The 14,509-nt window shown below is 37.5% G+C and overlaps 1 protein-coding gene across 1 annotated transcript in view; it reads right to left on the reverse strand.

The window, feature by feature from the left end:
- Positions 1-675: 675 nt before the first annotated feature.
- The window catches only part of LOC149843950 (ethylene-overproduction protein 1-like), a 29,064-nt gene continuing 15,230 nt past the window's right edge, over positions 676-14,509 (reverse strand). The window contains exons 3-5 of the mRNA XM_090000190.1: positions 10,867-11,158; positions 10,457-10,766; positions 676-1,374 (exon numbers count right to left, since the gene is read on the reverse strand). Coding sequence (XP_089856316.1) covers positions 1,157-1,374; positions 10,457-10,766; positions 10,867-11,158 — 820 coding nt within the window. The 3' untranslated portion in view covers positions 676-1,156. The remainder of the gene's footprint in view (positions 1,375-10,456; positions 10,767-10,866; positions 11,159-14,509) is intronic.

Here is a 14,509-nt window from a genome sequence, read left to right on the forward strand (position 1 = left end):
GTAGGGTCATTTTTTCCAAAAGAAAATAGAATGAGAGAAAGAGGAAAAGATGCATAAGCATAAAATTGACCTTTTTCTTTGATTAAAATCATAAATTTAAATGAAAAATGGAAAAGCCAACATAGGAACCACATGTATACTGTTGGTTAATCATTAAATAAATGAGGCACGCACTCCACTTACCGAAACTCTTTTGTTATGAATCTTTTTGAAAGACCTTTTGTTATGAATCTGTTTCCACAGATAGGCCAAATTATATACTACATAAGCATTAAGGAATCTTAGTAAGCGTCATAGCTATGAACAGATGCTAAAGCCCGTATGTGCCTCAAATTCATGCAAAAGCCAAGATTAAAACTGTTCGATATTCTTTTTCATAGTATTTGGTGAGTCACCTGAGCTACTTTCCAAGCGTTGTCGAATTTCAATAGATGCCATAGCCATGAACCGATGGCAATAAGAGAACATTTTTTTGGCTCTGTTCATGCCCAAGCAAAAACTGAAGTTCAGATATCCATCACAAGGGGTGAGTGATCTGAATCCAGAGTAACAAATTTCGTCAACAAGGCATGTAAAGACAACTTATAATACTGGAAACTGTGGACCAAAGAGAGAGAGAGAGAGAGAGAGAGAGAGAGAGAGAGAGAGAGAGAGAGAGAGAGAGAGAGAGAGAGAGAGACCCAAGTAACACTTGGTGAAATAATTATGAAATGCGTCTGTACCATGACATGGAAAATTTGCAAACAATGACAGAATCAGCATATGGAGGACATAATATACAGGTGAAACTCACTGCACCATAATCAAACACCATCTTTATTTTCACCATCTCTATCATCATTGCCATGCATGTTATGTACCATCATTGCCGTTGTGATTGCTGCCAACTCCATCACCATGACCAACATCTTTACTGTAACCAGAATGCCTCATCAAAGCTGACCACTACTATCCTGAATTGCCCATGTAGATCTCTTAAAGTAAAAATTGGGGCAACCATAATGGCAGACTTCAGTCCTGCTGGTTTTATGCACAATGCAAGCTGAAGCGCTTTCAACATGACCCGCGACGTGTTAGGCAATACCATTTTCATTTGGGTAGATGCAGTGCCAATGACATTGTCCACACAGAATAAACAAGAATTCACTTTGGGCTTTCACTTTCGGCAACAGACTTTATTATACAGCTCAACTGTCTCAGAATGATTAGGATCAAGACAAAATGCTGCATGACAATCACGTGTGGCAGCATCAATCTCCCCCATTGATTCATGGAAGGCTGCTCGCAGGTAGAGCAGCTGTAAGTCGGGCTTGAATGCAATCACCTTGGAAAGTTCTGTGATTGCCTCCAATTCCTTACGGTCATCCATTAAAACTGAAAATAAAGGAGTAATGTTAAGTGCTGCTACTATATGTATGACCATACTAGAAGCCACTGAATAACAAATGAATGGAAACCAGGGAGGCCCAAGGAGTTTGGTGCAGTGGAAGGGGCCTTGGCCACTAGATGGGTGGTCAGGGTTCCATTCTCATAAGTGTCAAACCCCATGCATTAATGAGGGCAAGGGATAAAGCAAGGGGTAAGCCCTTGCTTATCCCTTGATCAGCTGAAGCTGGGCGACAACGTGGGGGCAAGGGGTGCGCCACGGATTTACACCGTCGGAAAAGTGACCAAGTATGGCAGGCTTAGCCAGCGCAACTAGTTCTCTGATCCCAAGGGTGGTTTCTCCATCCTTCATGCAAAAAAAATGAAAACCAGGGAATATTCCACTCTCCGGAAACCCACTATAGAAGTTTTCAAATATTCTGCTGGGTTCCCTCAGCAGAAATGTATTTGTTTAAAGTAATAGAAGACAAGGGATTCGTCAAATATTCTGCTTTCCATACTTGCCAGAGTTTTCAGCATTTAGTGAAAAGGAATATTATATAGGTCAAAAGGACCCTAAAATTGGACTTTTTTCCCTTTGTTTCTGGAAATCTGCACACCTCTAAAAAATCTTCTTCCTTCAACTTTTATTCAAGTAAATCATATCAGAATCATTCAGATTTATTTTCTTCCAGTGATTCACATATATAATGACCCTGTTTTAGCTTTGCAGAGCCCAAAGTTTCTAGGACAATGTATACATATATTGGCTAAACTTGATTCACTAGACACTCTAGCAGAAACTTATAGGTGAGAACTTCATTTGATTAATCTGATCCCCACAAATGCATTCAGCATGGTTCATTTATTAGAAGTCACACTCTAGATTGAATGGTTTCAATGTAAAAACACAAAATTTTCAATCATGAATTTTTGGTGCATCATGGACTATTGATTTTTGAAGCTCTTTAAAATCTACTTACACAATGCAATGGGATGATCCACACGTTCTCGACCAAACAAACCATGTAGATCATAAGTCTTCATCCATGAAAAGATCAAGAAAAAGTGAAATAGATGGGTGGTTTCTACCTATGGAGCAATTGCATGTTAGCCCATAAACAGCGTTCTACTTCCCTCCCTCATCCTAGTATTACAATTTCCTCACATCAGCAACACCTGTGCCTAAATGTGCATTTGACAAAGTCTTGACTATATCACTTTTGAACATGACGTAGAGTTGTTTCTCTTGTCAATAACATGCAACAAACATTAACATCCCTGACTCATATTTATGATGTGTCATAATGTAATGTCCCATATGTTACATTCCAAAGAGTAACGAGTATAGATGCATTCTGGTTTTTATTCTGTATATGCTAAGAGTGTTTAAAAATCACCATCATGATACACAAAAAAAAGGTTTCAACATTTGCAATTAATAAATGACATTACCCTATTGCAATTAATTTTAAAAGAGAAACTAGCCCACAAAATAGAAACCGCCAAATTAACAGAGATGAATGAATTAAAGGGAAAATGTTCAGATATTAGCAAACTGTAACGGAAAAATTAGCCCTATGTCTTGATGAATTGAGCAGATATTTAGATGAAAATGCAGCACAACTATTACCACCATACACAGTAAAATTATTCTCATCCTGCATGTAAAATGAGAGCATTGTTGTGCATGGAAAGATAACTTGAGCTTAGAGCATGAAGAAAGAAATTGCAATATAACACAAACTCTACTTGATTGGTAAGAAAAGCATTTATCATCATGCACATTCTAATTAGTTGCCATGCTAATCAGAAATCAGAGTGGTTTCATCGGATAGATAGGGAATCTATAAACACTTGGGTTCAACTTCTAACTCTGGCTGAGCCTCATCATGTTAGAAGCTATGTCACACGGACTCGGCCAACCGAGGGACGCACCCACGTCACGTCGACGCAGGTGCGGCACTCGGTGCAGTCAACCGGACCCTGGGTGCGGTCAATGCACCCAAGGTCATTTGTGTCCAATTTTTGGACAAAAAAATGCCCAATGAAAAGGGCTTAGGGGAGGAGGATTAGGGAAAAAAATTGCCCTAATTTTCCTCCTGCTCGAGTTTTTCTCCCGCCGCTGACGACGCCTTCTAACCTCTCCTCACTCCTCAGGTACTCGCTCTCTCTCTTCTCTCTCACTCTCACTCGCTCTCCGTCACTCTCACTGCCTCTCTTCTCTCTGTCTCTCACTCTCACTCGCTCTCCGTCTCTCACTCTCACTGTCTCTTCTCTCTGTCTCTCTCACTCGCTCTCCGTCTCTTCCGTGATTATGCATGCAATGCTAACTTATGTCATATAGTTGCAGGTGCGACACTTTAAAAAACCTTGGGTGCAGGGGTGCGGGAGGGCAAAACTCTAAAAAAAATTATATATATATATATATAATATTATATATATATATATGTGAGCTTGAGCTGTTTTTCTTTTACAAAAATGAAGAGAGACCACTATTTTTGTTTCAAAACTGAAAGTAATAGCATTTGAACTCTGGACCTATTGAGCCAAATTCAAGCTAACTCGTTTACAGAAAAATTACATCATTTTAATACTGCAAACAATATTTAAACTCTAAACCTATTTTGCAAGCCAAAAAATCGCTGCACGCATAATGATTTTCTATGTTTGTGTTTCATGCAGAAAATCATTGCATGCATAATCACAGAAGAGACGGAGAGCGAGTGATGTAAAAGTATCTTCAACAAGATACTAATATCAAGACCTTAATATTCTTGATATTGAACCCACCACGAAAGCACAATAAGAACACTTTAGAACACTTGTGCACAAAAAGCACAACCCACAAATAACTCACAAATGCACAAAGGCATAAAAACAATGGAATCAATTTATTGAGAACTTGGGCTTTGACTCAAAGCCATAAGAGAATACAAGTGGAGAGCCCCTATTTATAACAATCCAAAAGGGAGCCTTGGAGGGGCTCCACTCATAGACGTTGGAGCCCCTCCAACGGTCACAATGTGACCGTTGGAGGGGCCCAACGTCTATTTGAGTGGGCCCCCCAAGGTTCCTTTAAGTAAAAAAATAAAAGAAATAAAAATAAAGAAAAAGAAAAAGTAAAAAGAAATTACAAACACATTCAAAAGGTGAATGTGCGTAAAATGGAAGAAAAGACGAAACTACCCCTATGACTAAATAATAAGAAATATATATTTTATATATATAAAAAGTAGATACATATACATATATATTAATATATGTATATGTATTACCTTATATATATAAAATATATATATATTACATTAGGTGATAAGGTACATAATTTAACACCCCCCCTCAAACTTAGGGCAGGATGACCGAGAGTTTGCTAAGAAGAAAGTTGAAACGCGGAGCACACAAGGCTTTGGTGAAGAAATCCGCCAATTGATATTCGGACATGACATATGGAAGGTCAATGATACCCTTGAGGTACGCCTCTCGAACATAATGACAATCCATCTCTATGTGTTTGGTCCGCTCATGAAAGGTGTGATTTTTGGCGATATAAATCGCACTTTTGTTGTCACAGCAAAGCTTGGTAGGTCCTTCAATAGTGATTCCCATGTCTTCCAGCAATTGGTGAATCCAAACAATTTCCATGGTAGTAGTTGCCATGGCACGATATTCGGCTTCAGTTGATGATAGAGACACATTTTGCTGCTTCTTGCATCTCCATGAGATTAATGAGTCTCCTAAGAAAACACAAAAACCAGTGGTGGAGTGACGGTTATTTGGGTCACCTCCCCAATCAGAGTCAGTATAAGCAATTAACCTTAATTCAGAAGAAGAAGACAGAAAAACTCCCTTATTAATAGTGTGCTTTAGGTATCTTACGACACGTAAGATAGCACCCATGTGAACAGAAGTTGGTGCATGCTGAAATTGACTTGCCGTATGCACCGCATGTGAGATATCTGGTCTGGTGATACTTAGATACATCAACGATCCTACGAGCTGCCTGTAGGGAGTAGGATCGGAGAGAGGAACACCATCATCAATCTTCATTTTTGCTCCTACTATAGCAGGAGTTTCACAAACTTTATCATCTGTAATACCTGACCTGTCAATAATCTCAGATGCAAGCTTAGTTTGAGACAAAAAATACCCTCTATGAGAGTATGCAACCTCAATACCCAAAAAATAAGTTAAGAAACCCAAGTCAGACATTTCAAACTTATCCTTTAAAATGGACTTTATGCTTTTAATCCCTTTAGAATCACTCCCAGTAATAAGCATGTCGTCCACATATAGCAACAGAATAACAATCCCCTGCATTAGACTTTCTAACAAACAAAGCAATATCAGTAAAGCATGATGAAAAACCATTATCTAACATCACGGAGTTAAACCTATCATACCAAGCTTTGGGAGCTTGTTTTAAACAATACAGTGCTTTCCGAAGACGAAACACTTTCCCTTTAGGATACTCCATTCCAGGAGGAGCATCCATATATACTTCTTCGTTTAGATCTCCGTTTAAAAACGCATTCTTAACATCCATCTGATAGATGTTCCATTTATTTATTGAAGCAACGGTTATAAGACATCGGACGATGACCATCCGAGCAACAGGGGCAAAAGTCTCCTCATAATCAATCCCATATTTTTGACCATATCCTTTTGCTACTAAGCGGGCCTTATATCTCTCAAGAGACCCATCACACTTAGTTTTGACTTTAAATACCCATCTACATCCTATTGCTTTCTTATCTTTAGGAAGGTCTTGAAACTCCCAGGTTTTCGCTTTCTTTAGGGCTTCAAGTTCATTATTCATAGCAACTATCCATTCTGGGTATTTTTGTGCTTCCTCAAAATCCCTAGGTTCTATGTACGAGTGAATGGCGCTTAGACAAGCTCTATATTTTGGTGAAAAAGACTCATATGAGATGAACCTAGAAGGGGGTTTTCTTGATCTTTCGGTCCTACGAAGATTTCCTTCACTTGAAGGGGTAGACTCATTATCATATCTTTCGAGGGCACTTCTAAAAGTACTCCTATCTCTATGAGAATAGGTTATAGGATCTCTATGTGGTTCTTCATTAATGGGTTGATCAGTATGAGTTTCATCATTTTGATTTGTTTCATCATCGCTAGTATCATCATCTTCAGTTAATAAATCAAACAGAAAAGAATAATCTATATTCTCGTCATTAGTTTCAAGTTTTTCGAAACCACTAACATTTTCCAAAAAGCTTACATTTCTGGAAACATAAAGTTTATCACTCTTAACATCATAACAACGAAAACCTTTATGAGTTTCAGAGTAACCAAGAAAAGCACAAGGAATGGCCTTAGGGGAGAGTTTGTCATTTTTATCAGTAAGGACAAAACATTTACATCCAAAAACCCTTAACCTGCTATAATCAGGTTCTTTTTCGTATAATTTTTCAAACGGGGAAATCTTGTTCAAGTTTTTAGATGGAAGTCTATTTATGAGATAGACAAAAGTAAGAGCGGCCTCCGCCCAAAGTTTTTTCGGTATATTTTGAGAAATGAGCAAAGTTCGTGTGGTTTCAATAATATGCCTATGTTTCCGTTCAGCGAACCCATTTTGTTGGGGGGTTTTGGGACAAGACTTTTGATGAAGAATTCCATAGTTTTCAAGATAGCTTTTAAATTCATTGGAAAGGTATTCACCACCCGAATCGGTTCTAAAAATTTTAAAATTTCCATTAAATTGATTTAAAACCATCATATGAAATGTTTTAAAGGTTGAAAAAACTTCATATTTATGTTTAAGAAAATATATCCAACTAAACCTAGTGAAATCATCCACAAAGATAACATAGTAAGAAAAGCCTCCCTTGGATATCATCGGAGCTGGACCCCATACATCGGAGTGAACGATTTCAAAAGGTTTTGTTGTAAACATGGATCTTTGAGGAAAAGGAAGACTTCTCATTTTTCCAAGAATACATTCATTACAAACAAAATTTTCATTACAAAGATGCTTAATAAAAGGCAAATAAGAGATTTTAACAATGTTGGGATGACCCAATCTCTTATGCCATACATGAATATCTTTGTTTTGAGCAACATTACAAAATTGATTCTTGGGAATTTTAAGAAAATCAACATAGTAGAGGTCTCCTCTCCTAGAGCCTTCCCCAATCAATTTCCCGGACTGGCGATCCTGTATCCAACATTTATTAGAAGAGAACTTTATATCGCAACCATAGTCCGAGAGTTGAGAAACGGAAAGTAAATTTAAGTTTAGCTTTGGAATAAGACGAATTTTTGGGATAAAAAAATCTTGTTTTTCAAAATTGCCCATTCCTTTAATTTCAAGAGGGGTTCCATCCGCGGTTGAGACAAAAGATGGAAGATGATTTTCAGAATAATTAGAAAGAAAACAATGGCTTGGAGTCATATGGAACGAAGCACCAGAATCAAGTAGCCAAGATGTCTTACCAAGAGAGGAAGAAGATGACATGGCGGCTCCAGAAGTGCCTCCTTTGAGAAGAGGTTGAAGAGCATCCATAATTTGATGAAGCGAAAGAGGTTCATTTGATGTTGAAGGCCGTTCCTCTGATTGGGATGCTAAAGCCGCGGCGAGGAACTTCTTCCATTTGGGACAATTGGGTTTGATATGTCCCGGTTCTTTACAAAAATGGCAAGTTAATTTGCTATAATCTCTCTTGCCATATCGATCATTTTGCCCTTGATTTTTGAAATGGGGCGGTTTGTAGGTCTTCAAATTATTACCGGGTCTTGACACGGCATTGACCACTTCATAGTCATTTTGAGAAGGTGTAGCAAGAATACTTGGGTTATTTTTACTAATCCCTATACGTGTTTCCTCACCACTTAGCTTGGTGATGACATCTTCAATAGATGGGGAGGTAAAAGCCGATAGAAGGGAGGACCGAATTTGCTCAAATTCGGGTCTAAGACCATTTAAGAAGTTGAAGAAACGATCTTCCTCTAGTTGTTTGTGCCTTAATTCAATAGCTTCTCCACTCCATTTTGGTTCGAGCATGGCAAGCTCGTCCCAAATAGATGATAATTCGGCAAAATATTCCCGAATAGATAAATCATTTTGTTGAAGAGTCAAGGCTTTCTTTTGGAGGTAGTATTTGTGAGACAAGTCCCTTGACGTATACATTTTTTCAAGGTATAACCAAGCTTCGGAGGCTCTTTTAAATTTGATGATGTTGGCATTGATCTTGGTTTCTACGGACGAAAAAATCCAAGACAATATTTTGAAGTTCTTCATTTCCCACTCATCATGCCTTTTGGAATATTCTTCTAAGGCCTTTTGTCTATCTTCTCCTTCAAGAATCTTGATTTCCCCTTTCTCTATAATAGAAAGCTTGGGTTCGGGTTCCGATATGGAACCTTGAACATAACCCCAAAGACCTTTCCCTTTGATATGGGCTTCCATGTTGCCGGCCCAAACATGATAGTTCGAACCACTAAGTTTAAAACCAAGGGAGAAGTGGGAGTCTTTTTCACCCATTATGGAGAGGAGAAGATGAAAAATAAAGCGTACCTTAACGGATTTTCAACCTTTTCTTGACGAAAGTTGCTTCTAAAATATTGCCCGGAGCAAATGCTTTACTCAAAAACTTCACTAGCTTGAGGGCACGATTTTCGAGGTGCTTCACAAGAGGCGAGATACACGATCTTCTTTCTTCCAACGAGGCTCTGATACCATGTAAAAGTATCTTCAACAAGATACTAATATCAAGACCTTAATATTCTTGATATTGAACCCACCACGAAAGCACAATAAGAACACTTTAGAACACTTGTGCACAAAAAGCACAACCCACAAATAACTCACAAATGCACAAAGGCATAAAAACAATGGAATCAATTTATTGAGAACTTGGGCTTTGACTCAAAGCCATAAGAGAATACAAGGGGAGAGCCCCTATTTATAACAATCCAAAAGGGAGCCTTGGAGGGGCTCCACTCATAGACGTTGGAGCCCCTCCAACGGTCACAAATGTGACCGTTGGAGGGGCCCAACGTCTATTTGAGTGGGCCCCCCAAGGTTCCTTTAAGTAAAAAAATAAAAGAAATAAAAATAAAGAAAAAGAAAAAGTAAAAAGAAATTACAAACACATTCAAAAGGTGAATGTGCGTAAAATGGAAGAAAAGACGAAACTACCCCTATGACTAAATAATAAGAAATATATATATTTTATATATATAAAAAGTAGATACATATACATATATATTAATATATGTATATGTATTACCTTATATATATAAAATATATATATATATTACATTAGGTGATAAGGTACATAATTTAACAAGTGAGAGTGAGAGACAGAGAGAAGAGACAATGAGAGTGACAGACGGAGAGCGAGTGAGAGACAGAAAGAAGAGAGGCAGTGAGAGTGAGAGAGAAGAGAGAGAGCGAGTATCCTGATCTAAAATTGTACCTCAATAACTGATTTCAATCTACATTCTTTTGTTTTCTGATTTAGGATAGCATTAATCACGATAAAAACACAAACTTAAGGATAATGGTTGTCTAAGTCACACGGACTCGGCTAAAAGGTCGACGCACCCGCGTCGACCGTACCTGACACGGGTGTGGCTTCGGACACGGGGCGGACACGGTCAACTAAGTGTCGGACCCGGTCAACGTACTGGGACAGAGTCCGTCCACATTTTAGACTCGGTCAACTTTGACCGAGTCTATTTTCGTCCATTTTTTAGGGCAAAAGACGTATAAAAACTAAAAAAAAATCGATCTTCGATCGTCTTCCTCCTTTATGTGTTATATTTTGGTAAGCTTGTTTTGTTACTTCAATAGAATTACTTTTTTATTTTTGCTTTAAAATTTACAATCTAATTATTGTTATATATATATATATATTTATTTATTTATTTTTAAAATATATATATAGCCGTGTCCAAAATTTTTGAAATTGCTCCGCATCCATGTCGCACCCGTACCCGTACCCGCACCCATGTGACATAGATGGTGGTATTATTATAAAAACTCCTAATGCGTTAGTTTCAAAAGGGCAAAACAAATAAAAGGAATTCCACAAGAATGTTCTTGAATGTAGATGAATGAGCTTACCTGCAGCTCTATATCTGTAGGGATATGTCCTTAGTGGGTCTAGTTGTGTAGCCATACTTAGATCATTCTTTGCGGAATCACGATCACAATACTCTGAACGTTTTTCATAGGCTGATGCATTATTTCTTGCTTTTTCAATGAGCTTGGTCATCTCATCATAGGCTGCTTTTCTCTCATTTTTAAGATGATATACACGTGCAAGACCCTGATGCGCTCTAGTATGTCTGATATTAAGAGCATTTATGTAGCAGTTTGCTGCAAGATCCAGATTACCGCAGTCTACATAGACACTTCCAAGATTGTTCAATGCCTGAAAGAACAGAGATCATAAGAGATATCAGGACAAAGAAGCTGGATTGCAAAAAAAAACTGTGTAAATCCCTACACAAGCTCCTATGATCAATACTAACTTGTCCTTTACGAAGACCATCAGATGGGCATTTGAGAGCCTCCTCAAGAAGCTGGATAACAGTGGATGACGATAGTGGATCTAAATTTGTATCAGCCAAAGCATAAGCCTTGAGGAAAAAGGCCTCAAATGACCTCTGGATAGAAATAGACTCCTCTGCCTTAGCCAGTGCCTCTTCACGATAGCCAGTGTCATACAAAATCCAGCCCTCATAGACAAGCCTTTCATGCTTAGAGCTTGAATTGTTACAAGCCAAGCGCAAGCTGTGCATTGCTGACTTCTGACAATTTAACCTAAATGAAAACATACAGCATCAAAAGATGAAAATTTTGGAGTTAAGACATGCAAAACCTACAATTAGTAAAGGGAAATCTTCCACTTTTAGACAAGATGCAAAACTGCAAGAAATGTCATGCATTGGATAAGACATACGTAAAAGGGAATGTAAAGTTATCCATAAGATCAATGAAGAACTGTGTTTTTGTTTTTAATTCATTCACTAGTTTTTGGCAAGAACAGACTCATTTATTCAAGCAAAGTACACCTGCTTTAAGCCAGGAGATTCCTGTATTTGGTGAACCAATGGGTAAAGGACCAGTAAGCCCATTTGACCTTGACAGACAAATTTAGTGATACCAAGTTGCTGACCTATATTCATGTGAAATTGTGAATGATTAAGAAGAAGAATAATTTAAAAACTGCCAGAAAGCCATGAATAGATGGATGTAGAAAGAATAATCATATTTCGGGGTTTGGCTCCATAGTCTCTGAGATGCAGAACAAAAAAATATATCCAACAAGAATGCAACTTGTCGCCCATTTATTCAAACTGGCTATGCAACCATGATAGATTCCAGCCCTTCAATTGCGGTAGTATGCTAAGATCTATCCAAATCAAATCCTAACAAGAAGCTTCAATAGCATCAAAACCTTGATGAACCCCATGATATCATAGGAAATTAGTCACGCATATGTATGGCATTTTACACAAGAAATACTCTTGTCCAGTTGTTTAGAAGGCCAACAGCCAGCTTGAAAGCATGATTGGTGCCCTAAACTTATTATGAGTAGCAAAACCAAAAGGGCATCCTCTGTTAGCGTAGGAAGGCTATAATAGTCTTTTTAGTCACTTTAAATTACTATTTCCTATTACCCTTGTCAGTGCGAATACAAAAATGATGATTTGCTTCCTTTGAAAAAAAAGTAAACAGAAGTTTTTCCCTAACGAAAGACATGATCTCGCTTCTTGTCTCTCTTCTCTTCCCCTTACTCTCTCTTTATCTACTCTAATCCCAACTAATGGATAGACAAAATCAAGACTTTTCATACTCAAGAAAAATAAATTCCCAGTAGATAACATGTTTATAACATCTGAAGCATAGTAACCTATATCATTCAAGGTAATTTCTTGGAGAGGGTTTCTCTCGGAGATACTTTCAAAAGGTGAAGAAACTCGGGAAAATCTTGGAAGCTTTAAAAATTGAAAAAATATAAATATTAGTAAGAAAGAATAGGTTCTCTATTATTTTTCTTACAAAAATATAAATAAATAAGTTTTTAAAGTTTTTAAATTACAAAAGAAACAAAAAAAGGGAAAAACTAAACAGAAAATATATAATTTTTTTTAAAGTACAAAAATATCATGATAATATCACAATATTATCACAATATTTTTGTTTTAGTGATATTTTGGAAATATCTCAAGAATTTTCCGATATTATAGGCTACCTTAAAATATCGTTGATATTGGTGACAGTGATCTGAAGATCTAACAACCACATTAGTTCACTTGTATGCTGATGCAAAAAAGTATCGCTGTGTGAAATTCTCAGATGGCTCCAAGGTAATAAATTGGTATCCATTGAAAACAACAGTGTCACAGGCAGAAGTAAATCCAGTGATGCCATGGGTGCCTAAATCCTAGCCTCCATGTGGATAGGAATGGAACCATAGACAACTAGCTTCTGAACTTCTCTTCCAATGAAGAATAGATAGATACATTCACCCTACCGACTGAATGTGACCAAATTTTGTCTCTCAGTGTCCTGGATGAACAAAAAGATGATTGATGCTGCCTTCGTTTCAGATTCCCCATGTGGAAATAAAAGATCCATGGGAAGATCAAATCATTACGCAAAGCTCATCCCGAATGTAACAAGAGAAGGTTTAAAATGCTTATGATGTACACGAGAAAATGGCCAGCCAAATAAGAGACAACATTGCATTGAAAGAATATGCATGATACCATCATCATTTAGGAATCCAATTGGTTCCAGAATCTGTCATGTACACAAAGTTGAACCTTAAGGTACTATTGAATTAAAATAGCTTTGGATTTTTTGTAATGAAACAAGTAGCCTTCAATCACAAACCAAAGTGTACACCAATATCAAGTTGACAATACACAAGTGTTCTTTAAGGAACAAACTCGCAAAACCCACAAAGAAGTACACACAAGAAGGCTCACGATATAAAAGAATCAGATTTTATTAATCATCACAAGTATGCAAATGCATACTTTATGAGGGAAAGATCCCTATATATACACAAGAGAAGAGAAGAGAGGGCTAAGAGAGCCAAAGAAAGAGAGACACCATTCCTAACGGCTAGAAATCTAGCCGTTGGAAGCTTAGTCAACTTAGGTTGACTAAGTCTAAAAAAGAAAAAAAGAAAGAAAACAAAAAATATATATATATAGATATAAAATTTAACACTCCCCTTAAACTTACGACCAAAAGTTTGACTAGAAGAAAGTGAAACCTAGGAGCAGAGAGAGGTTTGGTGAGGAAGTTTGTCATCTGGTACTCTAATATGACATAAGGCAGATCAATAATCGCTTGAAGATATTTCTCTCGCACATAGTAGCAGTCAAACTCAATGTGCTTTGTTCTTTCGTGAAAGATGTGTTTGATGGTAATGTAGATAGCACTCTTATTGTCGTAATACATCTTTAAATATCCTAGCATTTGTATTCCCGTATCAGCCAACAGTCCTCTCGGCCAAATTACCTTCATTGTGGTTGTAATCATAGACCGATACTCAGCCTCAGTTGAGGAAAGAGAGACCTTCTGTTGCTTTTTGCACATCTACAGGATTAACGATCCGCCTAAGAAAACACAAAAACCCGTGGTTGAGTACATATTATTAGGATCACCTCCCCAATTTGCATAAGTATATGCAAGTAAATCCAAAGCAGACGCAGGAGACGTAAAAAATCTTTTAGAAATAGAATTTTTAAGATATTTAATAATACACAAAATAGATCACATGTGAACAGATGTGGGAGCGTACTGAAACTCACTAGCTGTGTGTACACCGTGTGCTATATCAAGTTTAGCAATTGATAAAGAAGAAAGGGCCCCAATAAGTTCTCGATAAGGGGTTGGATCATCCAGACTTCTCATCAACAATTTTGTTCTTGATATTTGTTACTTCTAGAGTGTCAACATTCTTGTCATTCGTGATTCCATACCTGAGAATAATATCATAAGCAAATCTAGTTTGAGATAATAAATGCCATAATTGTCAATCGAAGAAGCGAGAGCGAGAAATGAGGCATTTCTAAAATTTTAAGAAGCAGGAAGCACGGGGCGACTTAGAAGCGAACCAGGAATTGTCACGGAAGTGAGAAGGGAAGCAAATCC

This window comes from Nuphar pumila, chromosome 3 (genome assembly GCF_984573655.1).
Source record: "Nuphar pumila chromosome 3, dmNupPumi1.hap1.1, whole genome shotgun sequence".
In the NCBI taxonomy this organism is placed as follows: Eukaryota; Viridiplantae; Streptophyta; class Magnoliopsida; order Nymphaeales; family Nymphaeaceae; genus Nuphar; species Nuphar pumila.